This window comes from Salmo salar, unplaced genomic scaffold (assembly GCF_965601325.2).
Source record: "Salmo salar unplaced genomic scaffold, fSalSal1 ptg000360l, whole genome shotgun sequence".
Classification (NCBI taxonomy): domain Eukaryota; kingdom Metazoa; phylum Chordata; class Actinopteri; order Salmoniformes; family Salmonidae; genus Salmo; species Salmo salar.
Genome location: NW_027675360.1, coordinates 1,512,686 through 1,533,455, shown reverse-complemented (window position 1 = coordinate 1,533,455; position 20,770 = coordinate 1,512,686). Strand labels below are relative to the sequence as shown.

Below are 20,770 nucleotides of genomic sequence, written 5' to 3'. Positions count from 1 at the left end.
TGCAATCAAATGTAACGACATCTTCAAACCCTTAACTGGACAAGACAAACGTATCAGAACTGTGCTGACAAAGGGAGTCGCTGGCATTGGAAAAACAGTCTCTGTGCAGAAGTTCATTCTGGACTGGGCTGAAGGAAAAGCAAATCAGGATGTTCAATTTGTGTTTTCATTCCCTTTTCGGGAGCTGAATTTGATGAAAGGGGACAAGCACACTTTGATTGAACTTCTCTATCACTTCTCAATGGAAACCAAACAATCAAGAATCTCCAACTACGACAAGTACAAAGTTGTGTTCATCTTTGATGGTCTGGATGAGTGCCGACTGCCCCTAGACTTCCAGAAGAACAAGATCTGTTGTGACGTCACAGAGTCAACCTCAGTGGATGTTCTGCTGACAAATCTCATCAAGGGAAATCTGCTTCCCTCTGCTCTCCTCTGGATAACTACCCGACCTGCAGCAGCCAATAAGATCCCTTCAGGGTGTGTTGACCAGGTGACAGAGGTACGAGGGTTCAATGACCCACAGAAGGAGGAGTACTTCAGGAAGAGATTCAGTGATGAGGACCTGGCCAACAGAATCATCTCACATGTAAAGACATCAAGGAGCCTCCACATCATGTGCCACATTCCAGTCTTCTGTTGGATTTCTGCAACAGTCCTCGAACACATGCTGAAACATAAGACAGAAGAGATGCCCAAGACTCTGACTGAGATGTACACACACCTTGTGGTGTTTCATACCAAACAGAAGAATGAAAAGTATCTTGGGAAAGAAGAGACAGGTCCACACTTGAATAACGAGAGCATTCTGTCACTGGGAAAACTGGCTTTTCAACAACTAGTGAAGGGCAATCTGATTTTCTATGAAGAAGACCTGAAAGAGGCTGGCATTGATGTCATTGAAGCCTCAGTGTACTCAGGATTGTGCACACAGCTCTTTAAAGAGGAATGTGGGCTGTACCAGGACAAGGTGTACTGCTTTGTTCATCTGAGCATTCAGGAGTTTCTGGCTGCTGTGTATGTGTTCCTCTCATTCATCAACAACGAGAATCTAATGGACAAACTGAAAACAAAAGACAAGCCTGAAGTTTCTTTCTACAAGAGTGCTGTGGATAAAGCCTTACAAAGTGAGACAGGAAACCTGGACCTGTTCCTCCGCTTCCTTCTGGGCCTCTCACTGGAGTCCAATCAGAAGCACTTACAAGGTCTACTGACAAAGACAAGAAGCAGCTCACAGACCCATGAAAATATAGTCAAGTACATCAAGGAGAAGATCAGGGAGAATCCCTCTCCAGAAAGGAGCATCAATCTGTTCCACTGTCTGAATGAACTGAATGACCATTCTCTAGTGGAGGAGATCCAAAGCTACCTGAGCTCAGGAAGTCTCTCAAAACCCAACCTGTCACCTGCACAGTGGTCAGCTCTGGTCTTTGTGTTGCTGACTTCAGAAAAGGAGCTGGATGTGTTTGACCTGAAGAAATACTCCAGATCAGAGGAAGGTCTTCTGAGGCTGCTGCCAGTGGTCAAAGCCTCCAGAGCTGTTCTGTGAGTAAATAGAATGACATATAAGATGTAATCATCAGGAAGAAATATTATGTTTAGAGAAAAATATGTATTATAATATGTATATAATATTATATTGAATAACATATTGAATCAGATATTCAATCTAGTATTACAATATGATCATACAATTCGAGGAGATGGAAGATGAATCTATATGTTGTTTGGGAATATGAACCAAATGCATCTACCGTTGTCCTTCTACACTACTGGTGTTAAATTGACAGTGTGTTTGTGAAGTCATGATGATCTCGTTGCAGGCTGTCAGGCTGTGGAGTCACAGAGGAAGGCTGTGCTTCTCTGGTCTCAGCTCTGGAGTCAAACCACTCACACCTGAGAGAGCTGGACCTGAGTAACAATGACCTGAAGGATTCAGGAGTGAAGCTGCTCTCTGCTGTACTGGGGAATCCCCACTGTAAACTGGAGACTCTGAGGTCAGTATTCCTGTAGTTGGTCAACAAGTGATAACTGTTCACCAGATCCACATGTTTTTACCAGACACACATAGTCCACACCATATGTGTTTGGACAGTGAAGCTTACAGTTTTAAATGTGGTGCTATGCACCAGCATGTATCTTCTCACTTAGAAAACATCCACCATTTTAATATTGGGCAAAACATAACCCAAAACACAACCAAAACAAACTGCAAAATCAATCAACGAGTTTGAGTCACAAGCTTGATGTAGTCGCTGCGTTCAAGGAATATCGGATCAAATACTCAACTTGTGACTACTATAATACACTATGAGTGAATTGGTCAGAAAACATGACTTCTTTAAATAGGGGGACTAGATACATAAAGTGCTTTCATTTTTCTAAATGGTGGAACAGATATGTATGAAAATATCCTCAAATAAAAGGTGACATTATATACTGTCACCTCATATGAAACATTTGATCTGAAATCCAAAATGTTGGAGTTTAGAGCCACATTTAAAATGTTATCTTCACTGTCAAAATAGATATGGTGTGGACTGTATACTCAATACAATCTAAATCTGATACCTCACTGTCTGTCTTTTGACTGATACTGCTTTTAAACTGGTCTGGTCAGTCTACTCAAATATTTGTACTATACATGTTTCTATCTGCTGGCAAAACTTTGATAATTTGTCATTTTTAATGACGATATATTAATTTACGAATAGATATGGAAGGTTTCAGGACACTGATATATCTAAATATGTTGAAAAAATATACTGCCACTATTTTCACCACCAAAGAATAGCAGTGTGGTTTTAATATGATTTGACTCTTTGCAGGCTGTCAGGCTGTCTAGTCACAGAGGAAGGCTGTGCTTCTCTGGTCTCAGCTCTGAGGTCAAACCCCTCACACCTGAGAGAGCTGGACCTGAGCTACAATCACCCAGGAGACTCAGGAGTCAGACTGCTCTCTGCTGGACTGGAGGATCCACACTGCAGACTGGAGAAACTCAAGTATGTAGAGGGTTTATGTCAATGTTCATATCAGACATGTTGGACTTTTCAGGCTAGTTAAGACAAACATTCTGACCACCACTTGGACAAAGTTATATGCTAACTGTGTGTGTGTGTGTGTGTTCAGGTGTATCCCTCATTGACTGTCTGTTTTTCTGCTTACCGCTACAGTGTGGAACATGGTGGAGAGTTCAGAATGAAACCTGGACTTAGAAAATGTGAGTGTTGACTGCTGTGAAGAATATGACTAAGAATAAGTCTTAATTCAAGTTAAGTCAAAGTCAAAGACCACCATCATTACTGACTTGGTCATATTGAATATCAGCTGTCGTTCTACAGAAACAGAAATCAGGGACACCAACGTTTACAAAGAGTTACTTTGACAATGTATGTGTGTCTGTGTGTGTGTGAGTGTTTGTGTGTAATTAATGGGAATAAGTGTTTTTTATATTACCATACAGTATATGTGATCATTCAACAAGTCTCAAGTTACCTTAACTTCTCCTTTTGATACCTAGAAACATCTACATTAAATGAATTAGTGAAAAGTGAGTTAACATTCTAATGTGAATGATGATGATTTCTAATATTGTGTCTGGTTTCATCCATCAGATGTCTGTGATCTCACACTGGACCTAAACACAGTAAACAGACTCCTCTCTCTGTCTGAGGAGAACAGAAAGGTGACATGGAGGAGAGAGAAGCAGCCGTATCCTGATCACCCAGAGAGATTTAAGGACATTAAACAGGTGCTGTGTAGAGAGGGTCTGACTGGGCGCTGTTACTGGGAGGTAGAGTGGAGTGGGAGAGGGGCTGGTATAGGAGTGACATATAAAGGAATCAGCAGGAGAGGAGGGGGTAATGACTGTCTGATTGGATTCAATGACAAGTCCTGGAGTCTGTTCTGCGATGACAACAGATACTCTGCCAGGCATAATAATAATCCCACTACCATAGACGTCCCCTCCTCCAGCTGGTATAATAATAACTCCACTACCATAGACGTCCCCTCCTCCAGCTGGTATAATAATAACTCCACTACCATAGACGTCCCCTCCTCCAGCTGGTATAATAATAACTCCACTACCATAGACGTCCCCTCCTCCAGCTGGTATAATAATAACTCCACTACCATAGACGTCCCCTCCTCCAGCTGGTATAATAATAACTCCACTACCATAGACGTCCCCTCCTCCAGCTGGTATAATAATAACTCCACTACCATAGACGTCCCCTCCTCCAGCTGGTATAATAATAACTCCACTACCATAGACGTCCCCTCCTCCAGCTGGTATAATAATAACTCCACTACCATAGACGTCCCCTCCTCCAGCTGGTATAATAATAACTCCACTACCATAGACGTCCCCTCCTCCAGCTGGTATAATAATAACTCCACTACCATAGACGTCCCCTCCTCCAGCTGGTATAATAATAACTCCACTACCATAGACGTCCCCTCCTCCAGCTGGTATAATAATAACTCCACTACCATAGACGTCCCCTCCTCCAGCTGGTATAATAATAACTCCACTACCATAAACGTCCCCTCCTCCAGCTGGTATAATAATAACTCCACTACCATAGACGTCCCCTCCTCCAGCTGGTATAATAATAACTCCACTACCATAGACGTCCCCTCCTCCAGCTGGTATAATAATAACTCCACTACCATAGACGTCCCCTCCTCCAGCTGGTATAATAATAACTCCACTACCATAGACGTCCCCTCCTCCAGCTGGTATAATAATAACTCCACTACCATAGACGTCCCCTCCTCCAGCTCCCACAGAGTAGGAGTGTATCTGGACTGGTCAGCCGGCACTCTGTCCTTCTATAGAGCCTCCTCTGACACACTGACCCACCTGATCACATTCACCTCCACATTCACTGAGCCCCTCTATCCAGGGTTTAGGGTTTATGATGTTGGCGACTCAGTGTCCCTGAAATAATAACTGGACACACACACACACACACACACACACACACACACACACACACACACACACACACACACACACACACACTGGACACACAGACACACACACACTGGGCACACACACACACACACGACACACACACACACACACACTGGACACACACTGGACACACACACACACACACTGGACACACAGACACACACACACTGGGCACACACACACACACACACACACACACACACACACACTGGACACAAACTGAACACACACACACACACTGGACACACACACACACTGGACACACACACACACTGGACACACACACACACACACACTGGACACACACACTGAACACACACACACTGAACACACACACACACACACACACTGGACATAAACTGAACACACACACACACACACTGAACACACACACACACACTCTGGACACACACACACACACTGGACACACACACACACACACACACTGGACACACACACACTCAACACACACACTGGTCACATACACACACACACACACACACACATACACACACTCACACACACACACACACACTGAACACACACACACACACACACACACACACTGGACACACACACACTCAACACACACACTGGACACATACACACACACACACACACATACACACACTCACACACACACACACACACACACTGAACACACACACACACACACACTGGACACACACACACACTGAACACACACACACACACACACACACACACACACACACACACACACACACACACACACACACACACACACACACACACTGGACACACACACAAACTGGACACACACACTGGACACACACACACACTGAACACACACACACACACACTGGACACACACACACACACACACATACACACACTCACACACACACACACACACACTGAACACACACACACACACACACACACACACTGGACACACACACACTCAACACACACACTGGACACATACACACACACACACACACATACACACACTCACACACACACACACACACACACTGAACACACACACACACACACACACTGGACACACACACACACTGAACACACACACACACACACACACACACACACACACACACACACACACACACACACACACACACACACACACACACACACACAGGACACACACACAAACTGGACACACACACTGGACACACACACACACTGAACACACACACACACACACTGGACACACACACACACACACACACACACACTGGACACACACACACACTGAACACACACACACACACACACTGGACACAATCTGGACACACACACACTCAACACAGACACACACTGGACACACACACACACACACTGAACACACACACTCACACACACTGAAACACACACACAGACACACACACACACACACACACACACACGCTTGACACACACATGCTTGACAAACACACTGGATACACACACTCACTGGACACACACACTCACTGGACACACACACTGGACACACACATACTGGACACACACACACTGGACACACACTCACTGGACACACACACATTGGACACACACACTGGACACACACACTGGACACACACACACACTGGACACACATAAACACTGACACACACACACATACTCTGAACACACACACACTGACACACATAAACACTGACACACACACACTGACACACACACACACTCACTGGACACACACACACACACACTCACTGGACACACACACACACACACACTCACTGGACACACACACACACTGAACACACACAATGGACAAACACACAATGGACACTCACACATGACAGGCTTATAATATTTTCTGATCTTTTACCACTTTGCATTTTTTATGATATATTTTACTGTTTGTGTTTGTACCACAGGAGGTTGGTGGGACCTTATTTAGGGAGGACAGGCTTGTAATGGCTGGAGTGGAATAAGTGGAATGGTATCAAACACGTGGTTTCCATGTGTTCCATTTCATTCACTCTGTTCCAGACATTATTATGAGCCGTCCTCCCCTCAGCAGCCTCCTCTGGTATGTACTGTCCTGTATGTGAGAGAGCTCCAACAAGGAATTACAATGTATGTATTACTTTTAATACCTGCAAATGGCAAATAAACTACTGGAACTCCTTATGAATGTCTGCAGCCGACAAGAGGTGAAAATATTACCGGAATATTCAGCAAAATGTTGATGAAGACGTCACTCAATCCACCCAAAACAACATGCAGTCTTTCCACAAGACTCCCATGTAGTTATAGTGTGACGTTATGAGTCGACGTTAAAGTAACATTCTCACAACATACTGCACTTGTTTTATCCTGTTTTAGATGTATCCTCTGTTTAAACATTTAAACTCTTACAATAACACTGTTAAAATACCAATGTGATCATTTCTTGTCTTTTATGTTGGAAAAACAAATTGTACAATTATATGTGGACATACGCTCCATAGTTGTACAAGTATACATGGTTATATTGTACTTTTCATAATAAAACATACTTGAAACAAGAAAAAGCATGTTAATTGTGAAAACAATTTCGTTATTGATTTTTACATTGCTTCTCCCTGTCTCATGTTGACGTTTGTCATGAATCTTGACCTGGAGGCAGAACTGTGCGATTTCCTCTAGATATGCCAGCTGCAAAGTCAGAATTGGCTGTGGAAAATAATGTTGTTTTATGGTCTTAATTTAAGGGAAGGATTAGCAGTGTGGTTAGGGTTGAGGTTAGGATTAAAATCTGATTGTATTACTTTGTGCCTGTGCTAGCTAGTAACCACTTTGCTGAACTGCCTCCAGGGGAAGATTCATGACAATAAATGCCAACCTGTCTCCAGAACAAGATTCATGACAATAAATGCCAACCTGCCTCCAGAACAAGATTCATGACAATAAATGCCAACCTGCCTCCCAGTCGTCCCCTCCTTATCTTTACAAGGCTGCAGAACATGCAAGCTAGTGATGTGGGGGTTCTCTCATAAGCCTCAGTCCCCAGGTGGGTAGATGGCAGGTTGTATAAAGAGAAGCTAGTGATGTGGGGGTTCTCTCATAACCCTCAGTCCCCAGGTGGGTAGATGGCAGGTTGAATAAAGAGAAGCTAGTGATGTGGGGGTTCTCTCATAACCCTCAGTCCCCAGGTGGGTAGATGGCAGGTTGAATAAAGAGAAGCTAGTGATGTGGGGGTTCTCTCATAACCCTCAGTCCCCAGGTGGGTAGATGGCAGGTTGAATAAAGAGAAGCTAGTGATGTGGGGGTTCTCTCATAACCCTCAGTCCCCAGGTGGGTAGATGGCAGGTTGAATAAATAGAAAACGATAGGCTACATAAAACAATCCATAAATGTATAATTATTATGTAATTTACACAAAACATTAAGGACACTTTTCTTTCCATGACAAACTGACCAGGCGTAACTCAATATTAGGAAGGTATCCTTAATATTTTGTCCACTCAGTGGCTCTGACCCTTTACGTAACAGTCAATCCTCTTTTTATTGGGTATTTACCAACGTTTCAGCATCACTGTGCCTTCTTCAGGGTGATGTCATCAATACTTGAACCAGGTTATGTAGATGAGCAGTGCAATTAGTGCAACCAATGACAATAGAGGGGTGTGTCATAATGATTAAGTTAATTACAATGAATTAATGAAACTGTTAAAAAAAAACAATAGTTTATGGCATATTAAATATTAAACAATAGTAGGGTATATTATATATATCCGGCTCTCCATGTAATCGGATTCATTATGATCTAGGATCAGGTTCCCCCTCTCCATGTAATCTGATTCATTATGATCTAGGATCAGGTCCCCCCTCTCCATGTAATCTGATTCATTATGATCTAGGATCAGGTCCCCCCTCTCCATGTAATCTGATTCATTATGATATAGGATCAGGTCCCCCCTCTCCATGTAATCTGATTCATTATGATATAGGATCAGGTCCCCCCTCTCCATGTAATCTGATTCATTATAATCTAGGATCAGGTCCTCCTCTCCATGTAATCTGATGCATTATGATCTATAAGGCTAAACTGATCCTAGATCAGCTCTCCTACTCTTTATGAATACTGTCACAGGTGACACTGCATCTGGCATCAATGTCCTCCATGAAGATGAGACTGATGTTCTGGCCTCTCATCCCCTCCTTCATCTCTCAGCAGGTTCACTGCATCTGGCATCAATGTCCTCCATGAAGATGAGGTTGATGTTCTGGCCTCTCATCCCCTCCTTCATGTCTCAGCAGGTTCACTGCATTTGACAAACTACAGAAGAAGTACATCATTATCTGCACTAAACAACTAAATACAATTTACTAAATTAACTAAATTAATCAACACTGAAATAAAATACTGAATAAGAAACTGAAAAAAAACTCCTTATTACTGCATCCCACCTTTCACCCTTTTTCATGTTCAGGAAGTGAAGCGGGTGGTCATGCTGGCAGGAAACCCCAACACACCTGTCTCCTACAATTTCCTTGTTTTGGGTTTGGACCTGATGGCATTGCCTGCTTGAAATCCATGGCAACCCTAAAATATCTATAATAATATGAAGTACAATGCAAGTATTATGTACTGAAATGCTTCCTTGCAAGTTAACCTCTTGACAATGTCAAAATGAATAAAAAAAATATACAGCTGTCTTTAATAAGATAAAACTGAACTAACTGCTATCTTGAAATGTTGAAAAAGTGTTTTAAAATAGGCATCCTATCATTTGAAATTTAGTGGAAAGGCTAAGTGATTCTCCCCCTGACAAGAAGTTGACAGCCTTCAAACATAGTGCAAAAAAAGTAGGCGTGAACATAGAATATTTTTGGGTCCAAAAAAAAATGTCAAAATGAATAAAAAATATATACAGCTGTCTTTAATAAGATCAAACTGAACTAATTGCTATCTTGAAATGTTGAAAAAGTGTTTTTAAATAGGCATCCAATCATTTGAAAATTAGTTGAAAGGCTAAGTGATTCTCTTCCTCAGGTTACTAGAATATGCATATTATTAGTAGATTTGAATAGAAAACACCCTAAAGTTTCTAAAACTCTTTGAATGGTGTCTGTGAGTATAACAGAACTCATATGGCAGGCAAAAAAAACCTGAGAAAAAATTGAGTCAGGAAGTGGGAGAAATTCGAAATGTAGTTTTCTTTTCAATCCCTTGAAAAAACTACAATGACATGGTAGGTGCAACGTAAATCCTGACTCTTCCATTGGCTGTCAACAATCTTTAGGCACTGCTTTCATCCGTCATCTGTAACCGGGCAGAAAATTCTGTCTCATTCAATCCCTGGCCAATCAGAGAACAGGTGTCTTATGACTCGCATCCACGTGACTTAGCTGTTGTTTTTATTTACATTTACATTTAAGTCATTTAGCAGACGCTCTTATCCAGAGCGACTTACAAATTGGTGCATTCACCTTATGATATCCAGTGGAACAACCACTTTACAATAGTGCATCTAAATCTTTTAAGGGGGGGAGGGGGGTTAGAAGGATTACTTTATCCTATCCCAGGTATTCCTTAAAGAGGTGGGGTTTCAGGTGTCTCCGGAAGGTGGTGATTGACTCCGCTGTCCTGGCGTCGTGAGGGAGCTTGTTCCACCATTGGGGTGCCAGAGCAGCGAACAGTTTTGACTGGGCTGAGCGGGAACTGTGCTTCCTCAGAGGTAGGGGGACCAGCAGGCCAGAGGTGGATGAACGCAGTGCCCTTGTTTGGGTGTAGGGCCTGATCAGAGCCTGAAGGTACGGAGGTGCCGTTCCCCTCACAGCTCCGTAGGCAAGCACCATGGTCTTGTAGCGGATGCGAGCTTCAACTGGAAGCCAGTGGAGTGTGCGGAGGAGCGGGGTGACGTGAGAGAACTTGGGAAGGTTGAACACCAGACGGGCTGCGTCTATTTGTTCTTGTATGACTGAATACCTACAGCCCCGTTGTTAAATTATCCCAATTTTACGTTAAAAAATACCCTAAAGGATTGATTGTAAACATCGTTTGCCGTGTTTCTACAAATGGTAATGGAATTTTTTGGCCATTTCGTCTACGGATTTGCGTCCACGCCACATTGGCATGGTAACATGTAGTTCTGGACGGGTCAACAAAACGGACGTATTTTGGACATAAATGATGGACTTTTGCAGAACAAATGAAAATTTTTCTTGTGGAAGTGGGAGCCCATCCCGAGTGCATTCCGCCGAAGATCAGCAAAAGGTAAGTAAATATTTCCAACATATTGTTAGAGATTTGTCGACGCCGTGGTTGTAGGCTAACTGTATAGCTTAGCATTGAAGGCTAACTGTATAGCTTAGCATTGAAGGCTAACTGTATAGCTTAGCATTGAAGGCTAACTGTATAGCTTAGCATTGAAGGCTAAGTTCTGTACTCAGAATATTGAACAATGTTGCTTTTTCCGTAACGTTATTTTTGAAATCTGACAAAGTGGTTGCATAAAGGAGTAGATTATTTGTAATTCTTTAAATAATTGTTAGATTTTTTTTTTCAACGTTTTATGAGTTCTTCCGTAAATTAAATGTGCCTTTTCACCGGCTGTTAAGGGGAGAAAACATTTTCTGAACGTCACGCACCAATGTAAAAATCGGTATTTTTGGATATAAATATAAACTTGATCGAACAAAAAATGCATGTATTGTCTAACATGATGTCCTAGGAGGGTCATCTGATTCAGATTGTCAAAGGTTTGTGCTTAATTTTAGCTGTATATCTGGTTTTGTGATGGCTATCGGCTTTGAAAATGGCTGAGATGCTAAAATAATGTAATGTTTTTCTTTCACCGTAAAGCCTTTTTGAAATAAGACAATGTGATTGGATTAACGAGTAGAGTATCTTTAAAATGCCATATAATACTTGAATTTTAATTTTGAGATTATTTGGATGTATATGATACTTTATCAGTGTTTACAGTCATACCAACATGATGTATATGATACTTTATCAGTGTTTACAGTCACACCAACATGATGTATATGATACTTTATCAGTGTTTACAGTCATACCAACATGATGTATATGATACTTTATCAGTGTTTACAGTCATACCAACATGATGTTTATGATACTGTCACGTCCTGACCAGTAGAGGGTGTAGTTGGGTCAGGATATGGCAGAAGGAAGTGTGTGTTTTTTATTGTTTCATTGATTTTGGCCGTGTGACTTCCAATCAGGCACAGCTGTAGAGGGTTGTGGTTGATTGGGAGTCACACATAAGTTGCCTACGTTTCCTTTGTGTTTCGTGGGTAATTGTTCTTGTCATTGTGGTTGCACCTGACAGGACTGTGTTGGCTGTCAGTTTTGTTGTTTTTGTGAATTGCATAGTGTTCGTTGAATTAAATATGACGAACCCTAACTCCGCCGCGTTTTGGTCCACTTCTTCCTCAGACAGCCGTTACAGAATTACCCACCAAACCCGGACCAAGCGGCGGAAGAGGAAGGAGCAGCAGGAGTACAGCGTTATGGACCAATGGACTTGGGAACAGATCCTGGACGGAGAGGGACCATGGACTCAGCCTGGGGATGATCGCCTCACGCAGTGGGAGATTGAAGCGGCGAGAGCGGAGAGGCGCTATTACGAGGAGAGAGAGCGCAACGAGTGCGAGAGGCAGCCCCAATAATTTTTTTGGGGGGGGCACACGGGACAGTCGGTGGAGCTGGGGTCGGTACCAGAGCCAGTCGGGATGACATTGGAGGTGAGCGAGGGATATGAGGCAGAGACTGTGACGGGGTTAATGGGGAAATTAAGAGAGAGCGAGATGAGAGAGCTGCTAGTGTGGTGCATAAAGTACGGCATTCGCCCTAATGAGCGTGTCGTGGGAATGTCACCTGAGGCAGCTCTCCATACTCGTCCTGAGGTGCGTGCTGGTTGTCTGGTAAATACTGTGCCTGCGCCCAGAAACAGGCCTCCTGCATGTCTTCCCAGCCCTGCACGTCCTGTGCCTAAGCCCAGAACCAGGCCTCCTGCATGTCTTCCCACCCTGGTCAAGCCCGTGCCTCCTCCACGGACCAGTCCTCCAGTGGGTCTCCCTATCTTGGTCAAGCCCGTGCCTCCTCCACGGACCAGTCCTCCAGTGGGTCTCCCTATCCTGGTCAAGCCCGTGTCTCCTCCACGGACCAGTCCTCCAGTGGGTCTCCCTATCCTGGTCAAGCCCGTGCCTCCTCCACGGACCAGTCCTCCAGTGGGTCTCCCTATCCTGGTCAAGCCCGTGTCTCCTCCACGGACCAGTCCTCCAGTGGGTCTCCCTATCCTGGTCAAGCCCGTGTCTCCTCCACGGACCAGTCCTCCAGTGGGTCTCTCCACCCTGGTCCCTCCTGTGCCACCTCCTCAAACCAGGCCTCCAGCGGGTCTTCCCAGACTGGTGAGTCCAGGGCCTGCGCCCAGAGCCAGGCCTCCGTTATGTCTCCCCAGCCTGGTGAATCCTGAGCCGGAGCTGCCAGAGTGGCCAGACTGCCCGGAGCTGCCAGAGTGGCCAGACTGCCCGGAGCTGCGAGAGTGGCCAGACTGCCCGGAGCTGCCAGAGTGGCCAGACTGCCCGGAGCTGCCAGAGTGGCCAGACTGCCCGGAGCTGCCAGAGTGGCCAGACTGCCCGGAGCTGCCCGCCAGTCAACAGTCACCAGAGCTGCCCGCCAGTCAACAGTCACCAGAGCTGCCCGGAGCTGCCAGAGTGGCCCGACTGCCCGGAGCTGCCAGAGTGGCCCGACTGCCCGGAGCTGCCAGAGTGGCCCGACTGCCCGGGTCTGCCAGAGTGGCCCTCCTGCCCTCCGGCCCAGCCCGAGTGGCCCTCCTGCCCTCCGGCCCAGCCCGAGTGGCCCTCCTGTCCTCCGGCCCAGCCCGAGTGGTCCGTCTGCCAGGGTCAGCCCGAGTGGCCCGTCTGCCCGGCGCAGCTATCGGCGCCACCAAAGTGGGCAACGCCGAAGGTGGAGCGAGGTCCACGTCCTGCACCTGAGCCACCTCCAGGATAAGTGGGTTGGGGAGGGGGGGTGTAGCACACTGCCATTGTTGACGGCAGCCACCCTCCCTTCCCTCCCTTTTTTTTTGTTTAGAACTCATATGGCAGGCAAAAACCTGAGAGATTCCTTTACAGGAAGTGGCCTGTCTGACCATTTATTGGCTTTCTTTGACATCTCTTCCCAAAACAAAGGATCTCTGCGGTAACGTGACACTTCCCACGGCTCCCATAGGCTCTCAGAGCCCGGGAAAAAACAGAATGTCGTCATTGCAGCCCCAGGCTGAAGCACATTATCGCCTTAGTCAAGTGGCCGATCAGGGGACAAAGGGCTTAGGCACATGCACTGGCCGCCCCCGTCTTTCTGTTTTTCCCTCTATTTACCGAAACGTAGATTCCCGGTCGGAATATTATCGCTTTTTTACGAGATAAATTGCATAAAAATTGATTTTAAACAGCGGTTGACATGCTTCGAAGTACGGTAATGGAATATTTAGAAATTTTTTGTCACGAAATGCGCCATGCTCGCGACCCTGATTTACCATTTTGGATTGTGTCTAGAACGCACCAACAAAACGCCGCTGTTTGGATATAACGATGGATTATTTGGGACCAAACCAACATTTGTTATTGAAGTAGAAGTCCTGGGAGTGCATTCTGACGAAGAACAGGAAAGGTAATAACATTTTTATTATAGTAAATCTGATTTTGGTGAAGGCTAAACTTGCCGGGTGTCTAAATAGCTAGCCCGTGATGGCTGGGCTATGTACTTAGAATATTGCAAAATGTGCTTTCACCAAAAAGCTATTTTAAAATCGGACATATCGAGTGCATAGAGGAGTTCTGTATCTATAATTCTTAAAATAATTGTTATGCTTTTTGTGAACGTTTATCGTGAGTAATTTAGTAAATTGTTAGTAAATTCCCCGGAAGTATGCTAGTTCTGAACGTCACATGCTAATGTAAAAAGCAGTTTTTTGATATAAATATGAACTTGATTGAACAAAACATGCATGTATTGTATAACATAATGTCCTAGGTGTGTCATCTAAGGTATTTGAAAATCGCACCACAGGATTCAACTGGCTGTTACGTAGGTGGGACGATTTGGTGCCACCTGCCCTAGAGAGGTTAACCGGCGCCTTACAACCCCCGGGGAATTGGTCAAAGCATATAGTGAGTTTTGAGTTAATAACATTGGGATGAAAATTCTCGTGACAACTTGGTCCTTCGAGCCGGATCTCAATACCTGCCTCTGTCGTCCCAAGGAACTGCTGGAAACCGTGCACGGGCGGATCCAGGATCCGTAAGACAAAGACCTGACCTTTGAATTGAGGGTTTATTTCAGGCCAGTGGTGAACTGGTACACGACAGAGGTGGTGTCGACCATTCAAACAGTTTTAGAAACTTTAGAGTTTTCTATCCATATATAATAAGTATATGCATATTCTAGTTACTGGGTAGGATTAGTAACCAGATTAAATCGGGTACATTTTTTTATCCAGACGTGCAAATGCTGCCCCCTAGCCCTAACAGGTTAATGTATTTTTATTTTAGTATAAGTAGTATATCCTGATAGCCAAGGTTGGTTTGGCTTTACCTTTTAAGGGAGGGAATGGATATATAAAAGGGTATTATATGATTTTTTAAAAAGTAATTAGGAGTAATTTAGGAAGATTTGACCCTCCAGAGGAGAGCCACATTTGAATATATGAAGATGACATATTGGTGGCGAATCCCTCCCAGGGGGGCTGTAAAGCGAACACTCTAGCTCTGTTAGTGTTCTTAGCAGAACAAGGTCATAAAGTTAATAAGAGGAAGTTACAGCTCTGGCAGGAACAGGTCATTTATTTGGGACACACAATAAGACAGGAAGGGAGAACACTTAATTCCACCAGAAAGACAGCCATTCTAGAAGCACCTAAACCACTCAATAAGAAACAGATGAGTTTTCTTGGAATGATTAACTATTGTCGTGCGTAGATACCCCACTTTGCATTACATACAGGGAAGCTTAGTGAGTTGATATATGGTAAAGCTATGGCAGCAAAAGATAAGATCAAGTGGACAGATGAGGTTGAGAACCAGTTTGTAACGATAAAGAAGTTATTGAAAACTAGCTCTGTCCTAGCGTTTCCCAGATATGATTGTCCTTTTACACAGACAGTAGACTGTAGGGAAGGATTCATGACGTCAGTACTAACCCAGAGACACGGGGGGGGGGGGGGGGGGGAGAAATAGGCCTAATGCTTATTATTCCTCCCGATTAGATGAAGTAGCCCAAGCCATGCCACTATGTTTGCAGTCTGTGGTGGCAGCAGCTCAGGCAGTTGAGGACTCGGCATCTGTTGTGCTCTATCATGATTTGACTTTAAAAGTTCCTCATGCCGTATCCATACTGTTGTTAGAACATAAGATGGCTTACAGGTCACCAGCTAGACATTTGTCTTGTATGATAATTCTTTTGAACATGCCTAATTTGACAATAGGATGTTGTACTACTCTGAACCCCTCAACATTAGTTCCTATTGCAACAGATGGCAGCCCACATGATTGTGTAACAGAAACTGAGAAAGTTGTCGTACCAAGACCCGATTTGACTTATCTAGCTTTACCTGATGGGGAACTGACTATGTTTGTAGATCGATCATCAAGAAAAAACCATGATGGCACTAATGCGACAGGATATGCTATAGTTACAGACACAGAGGTCTTGGAAGCAGAGCCGTTACCGAGAAACTATTCAGCACAATAAGCAGAAATAGTAGCACTTACCCGTGCGTGTCAGTTAGGGACAGGAAAACGTATTACTATTTACAAAGACAGTGCCTATGCATTTAACACAGTACACATATTTGCAGCCCAATGGAGAAGCAGGGGAATGGTAACCACTCCTGGGAAACCTATTACACACGCTCAGTTGATTTTGAATCTATTAGATGCTGTACTTTTGCCAGAAAAGTTAGCTATTTGTAAATGTGAGGCCAACATTAGAGGGACAGATAGTGTCAGTAACAACAACAGAAAAGCAGATGCGGAAACGAAAAAGGCAGGTCTTAAACCGCAGCCGTCGACACAGCAGTTTTTAAAAGAGGAAGTAAACATAGACAAAGCTATATTAAAATTGTCAGTCTAGAGCACCAGTGAAAGGGATTTCGAAATGGGAGAAGTTAGGAGCAATTTATATAAGGACGGTATTTGGTATCATGATAAGTTACCAATACTACCTAAGTCATTGTTTAGATATGCGGCAAGATTGACACATGGGCAGAGCCATGTGTCAACAGGGGATAGTAGAGCAGGTGGTAGAGCAGGTTAGAAAACACTTTGTGGCCTATTGGATAACGAACTACTTAAAAAAATAAAAAAATATAATAGACAAGTATATTAAATGGGAAGAACCGTTCCCAACTTACTGGGAGAATACGATTAGGGTAGTTGGTTTACTAGGATCTATCTCTTTAAATAATGGATTACATTTTAGCTGATCAGGTAAACCATATAGAATGCCAGAGTTAGGGAGGCCAGAACAGGTAGACATAGAAGTTGAAGATACACTAACAGAACACATGGTTAACCAAACCCGTATGTCCGAGACTTTGTGTCCAACAGGTGAATTACAGGAGAAGATGATTCACTCAATCCAACCAGGAGACTGGGTGTGGATCCAGTCCCTGAGGAGAAAAGAACTGGAAGCAGCCACGGTGGGAGGGCCCATACCAAGTGTTCCTGGTAATAGCCTTCGTGGTGAGAATAGCTGAAAGAGCTACCTGGGTTCATATCACACATTGCGGGAGGGTAAGACACACTGACACTGTCGAACAATCACAGAGTTAGGAGAAGAACCGAATACCAATAAGGTTCAGGGGTTACCTCTCTAACAAAGATTCCCTAACCCGCCCGATCCTCACTGTGTGCGTTCATAGAAGTGAAAGTGTGGGTTGGCCTCTAGCCAGTGATATATTCTCCGGGAGGGGGTGGGGCTTTACAGGGGTACTGGTCAGTCTGAGCTGTCTGATTTTGGGAGCCATATTCCTAATACACCATGAACCACTCGAGAAGTCAGAAAGTTGTAACTTGACCCATAGTGTAGAAGATGAGGAGTTTATATGGCCTAGGTACAAAAGGTCACTCGATCTGGATAAAAAGGAAGTGAGATTAGAGTTAGGGAAGGATGTCTCAATAGAGTTCTATGCAGACCAAATGGGGTCCCTAACCTCCTGGCAGTCTAGGACTCGGACTTCATGGGGAAGATATCTGTGTAGATCCCGGTGTAACTCATGGAATCATAGCTCACACAGAGAGAGAAGGCTATGTCAATCCACACACCCAATATAGAAACAGATGGAATATAGTGAAGGCCAGGGTTTTTGACTGCAATCCAGAGCAAGGGAAGTATTGCTTGAAGATAGGAATGACCATTAAAAGCATAAGGAAAGAGGATTTAGGGTTATGGTATGTTGGCCTTGACCAGACCATTGTCGACACTGCAGTACCATTCCGAGTAGTAGAGGTTAGGACAGGAGATAGTTCTACCGCCAGCCAGAATACCAGTAGTACCCCTGATAAAACGGACATTACCCGTGTAGTCATCCAGAGCCAAGGACCGGTGAGGATAGTTCAGACGAAAGATCTTAAGGAAGTGATTGAGGTGGAGACTTGGTTTGGGGATTCCAACCTATGGCTGGAATGGATTCAGTATACAGCTAGATCAGTAGCTAAAGAAGAAGGTTATGCCTGCGCAACAGCCAAACTTCAGTTGACAACCATCCCCTTTCTACCCGATGGAATTAATTTACCAAGGGGAATGGCCTGTATGGTAAAGCTGTTCATGAAGGCAAGGAAGCCAGACAGTTGCACTGATCTGCATTATCTGTATCCTATGTGCCCATTAGATCCAGACTTCCCACTTTCATAGTCGCAGGAGGAGACTATTATTGCGTGGCTCGACACAACACACACGGATGGAACGTAGGGGAAGTAAGAACATGCAATAGGACAGAGAATGTTACAACGGACGAGACAATGAGGGACCTGACTGGGTGGTTGAGTTCCGAGGACTTTAGTAAGATAAAAAGGCCGAGAGCGGATGTCTGGTGGTTTTGTGGAGGTATGAAGCTGTGGCCAAACCTGCCTGCAAATTGGACTGGTATTTGTGCATTGGTACAGTTAGGCATGCCCTTCACCCTTATACAACACAAAGACCTGGTGCCAGGTGAAAGAGATGGGAGGAGTGCTCCGTCAGGGTCCTTTGAGGATAGAATTTACATTGATAGCATTGGGGTTCCAAGGGAGGTGCCTGATGAGTTTAAAGCTAGGAATCAGATATGGGCTGGATTGGAATCAAGTCTTTTTGGTGGTCAACTCTCAATAAAAATGTGGATTGGATAAATTACATTTATTATAACCAACAGCGTTTCATCAACTATACCAGAGAGGCAATTCAAGGGTTAGCAGAACAGACAGCTGCGAACACTTTGATGGTATTGCAGAATAGAATAGCTTTGGATATGCTTCTGGCTGAAAAGGGTGGTGTGTGTGTGATGTTCGGATCTGAATGCTGTACTTTCATCCCTGAGAACACTGCTCCAGATGGATTATTGACCAAGGCCCTGGTCGGTCTAAACAATTTAGTTCAGGAGTTAGCAGAATATTCCGGGGTGGACACGGCACTCACGGGATGGTTTGGTAGTACGTTCGGAAAATGGAAAAAGGTTGTAATCACTGTGTTGTGGGCTGCTTTCACCTGTATGACTGTGTTGATATTATGTGGTTGTTGTTTGGTCCCTTGTGCGAGAGGTCTTATTTCCAGGGCTCTGGAGAGATCGATGACGGAGCAGATGGTGAGATACGGACCGATTCCAAGTTCAGACCAGTGGGATGACAAATACCTACCGCCGAGCCTGGTGGAGGATTCATTCAATTACGAGGAGCCCATGTTTAGGAAGACTGTTTCTCTAAATGAAGGTCATAGCAAAAATCCTAATCCTGACTGGACATAGGCTTAGAACAGTCATTGATAAGTATGTAATGAAAATACATGTATTCGTTTTCTTTGATCTAGTTTGATTTTGTGTGACATTTCTGAATCCAATAAAAATAGATGTGTTAATGTGTATGTGAAATATTTAGCCAATAGGGTGGATTGTAATGGAAATAATATGATTAACCTGTTAGGGCTAGGGGGCAGTATTGACACGGCCGGATAAAAAACGTATCCGATTTAATCTGGTTACTACTACTGCCCAGTAACTAGAATATGCATATAATTATTAGCTTTGGATAGAAAACACCCTAAAGTTTCTAAAACTGTTTGAATGGTGTCTGTGAGTATAACAGAACTCCTATGGCAGGCAAAAACCTGAGAAGGTTTCATGCAGGAAGTGGCCTGTCTGACAAGTGGTCGGTCTTCTTGTCTCTGTTTATTGAAGAGTCAGGATCTTAGCTGTAACGTGACACTTCCTACGGCTCCCATAGGCTCTCAGAGCCTGGGAAAAAGCTGAACGATATTGAGGCAGCCCCTGGCTGAAACACATTATCGCCTTTGCCAAGTGGCCGATCAGAGGACAAAGGAATTAGGTGCGTGCCCGAGTCGACCCAGTGATATATTTTCTTTCATCTGTTTACCTAATTGCAGATTCCCAGTCGGAATATTATTGCTTTTTTACGAGAAAAATGGCATAAAAAATGGATTTTAAACAGCGGTTGACATGCTTCGAAGTACGGTAATGAAATATTTAGAAATCTTTTGTCACGAGATGCGCCGTGCGCATGACCCTTATTTACCATTCGGATAGTGTCTAGAACGCACGAACAAAACGCCGCTGT

General features: G+C 44.2%; 1 protein-coding gene across 1 annotated transcript; it reads left to right on the top strand.

Moving 5' to 3' along the window:
* Positions 1–1,558: 1,558 nt before the first annotated feature.
* Positions 1,559–8,091, top strand: LOC145875831 (tripartite motif-containing protein 16-like). Its single transcript, XM_082971636.1, has 6 exons — positions 1,559–1,572; positions 1,824–1,997; positions 2,829–3,002; positions 3,174–3,220; positions 3,615–4,113; positions 8,088–8,091. Exons 1-6 carry the CDS (start codon positions 1,559–1,561, stop codon positions 8,089–8,091), a joined length of 912 nt encoding a protein of 303 aa, XP_082827762.1.
* The last annotated feature ends 12,679 nt before the right edge of the window (positions 8,092–20,770 follow it).

What these genes read in the sequence shown, in the direction of transcription:
- LOC145875831 (XM_082971636.1), top strand. An exon ending in TGTAAACTGGAGACTCTGAG is followed by an intron (nt 1,998 to 2,828) that starts GTCAGTATTCCT and finishes GACTCTTTGCAG; the next exon opens with GCTGTCAGGCTGTCTAGTCA. An exon ending in TGCAGACTGGAGAAACTCAA is followed by an intron (nt 3,003 to 3,173) that starts GTATGTAGAGGG and finishes TTACCGCTACAG; the next exon opens with TGTGGAACATGGTGGAGAGT.